At 44.0% G+C, this 1,402-nt stretch overlaps 1 protein-coding gene across 1 annotated transcript; it reads right to left on the reverse strand.

Annotated features, from left to right (window-relative positions):
* Positions 1 to 236: 236 nt before the first annotated feature.
* Positions 237 to 1,193, reverse strand: LOC129504731 (olfactory receptor 51H1-like). Its single transcript, XM_055317574.1, has one exon. It carries the CDS (start codon positions 1,191 to 1,193, stop codon positions 237 to 239), a length of 957 nt encoding a protein of 318 aa, XP_055173549.1.
* Between the last annotated feature and the right edge of the window lie 209 nt (positions 1,194 to 1,402).

The following is a 1,402-nucleotide window of genomic DNA, read 5'->3' on the forward strand; positions in this document are numbered from 1 at the left end:
AACTCACAAATTCAGGGCTATAGGACAGTACAATGAACAGTTCCCATAGATGTCCCTTTTTCTATACTTAGCAAAGAACAATTCAGCATAGGAAAAGGAAAATAGGCTCTGAGAACAGGGAAATCTCTCTTTGCCCAAATCAAATCACACAGAAAACATGAAAAACATAAACCTTTATTTCTCATAGTCATACCTGAGCCTTTACAGAATAGATTCTTCTCTCAAATTGGCAGATCCTAACCCTCTGCAGTAATCTTGGTTTGAACAAATATTTGGATGATTTTCTTTCGTATCTCCTTGGTCTTCACAGTATAGACTATAGGGTTAAGCACAGGGGGTACAAGAAGGTAGGCATTAGCCATGAGAGCATGAGTCAGTGGTGAAAGATGCTTTCCAAAACGGTGAATGACAGATACCCCAATGAGTGGAACATAGAAGATAAGTACAGCACAGATGTGTGAAACACAGGTGTTGAGTGCCTTCAGCCGGCCCTTCCCTGAGGCAATGGCCATTACTGTTCGGAATATGAACACATAGGAGAAGAGGATGGAGAGGGAGTCAGAACCCTTGGTGAAGATGACAGCAATAAGTCCATAGAGACTGTTGACACGAGTGCTGGCACAGGCAAGTCGCATGACGTCTTGATGGAGGCAGAAGGAGTGGGAGAGGATGTTGGAGCGGTAGAAGGGAAGACGCTTGATGAGGAAAGGCACAGGGAAGACCACAAAGATTGCTCTTGTCAGGATGATGGCCCCTGTTTTGCCGACCACACCATTGGTTAAGATGGTACCATACCTGAGGGGGTCCCAGATGGCCACAACCCGATCAAAAGCCATGGCCACCAGCACGCCAGATTCAATGGCAGAGAAGGTATGAATGAAGTACATCTGAACAAGACAGGCATCAAAGGCAATGGACTTATAGTTAAACCAAAATATGCCTAGCATAGAGGGCAAAGTACAAAGGGCAAGCCCCATGTCTGCCAATGCCAGCATGCACAGAAAATAGTACATAGGGATATGCAGGGTTGATTCAGACTTGATGGTAGAGATAATGACACCATTCCCAAAAAGGGCGATGACATATATGGCACCCAGTGGGAATGCCATCCAATAATACTTTTGTTCAAGCCCTGGAATTCCAGTTAAGACAAAGTAAGGATGTTGGAAGTGAGAATAATTATTAACTGCCATGAAGCCAATATGACACAGGCATGAGGAGGGAGCTGGTGGGATCCTGATGGGTGACTTCCTAAAAATACAATGACAGGGATTAACAATTTATTAGAATCTGACTTCCCTGGGAGTGAAACAATTTTATTTTCACATAGGTGGGGAGGGTGTAAGAGAGGACTGAATCCTTGAAATTACTACTCCATAGTGTATCTTGTGAGGAAGCTTCT

This window comes from Nyctereutes procyonoides, unplaced genomic scaffold, assembly GCF_905146905.1.
Source record: "Nyctereutes procyonoides isolate TBG_1078 unplaced genomic scaffold, NYPRO_anot_genome, whole genome shotgun sequence".
Classification (NCBI taxonomy): Eukaryota; Metazoa; Chordata; class Mammalia; order Carnivora; family Canidae; genus Nyctereutes; species Nyctereutes procyonoides.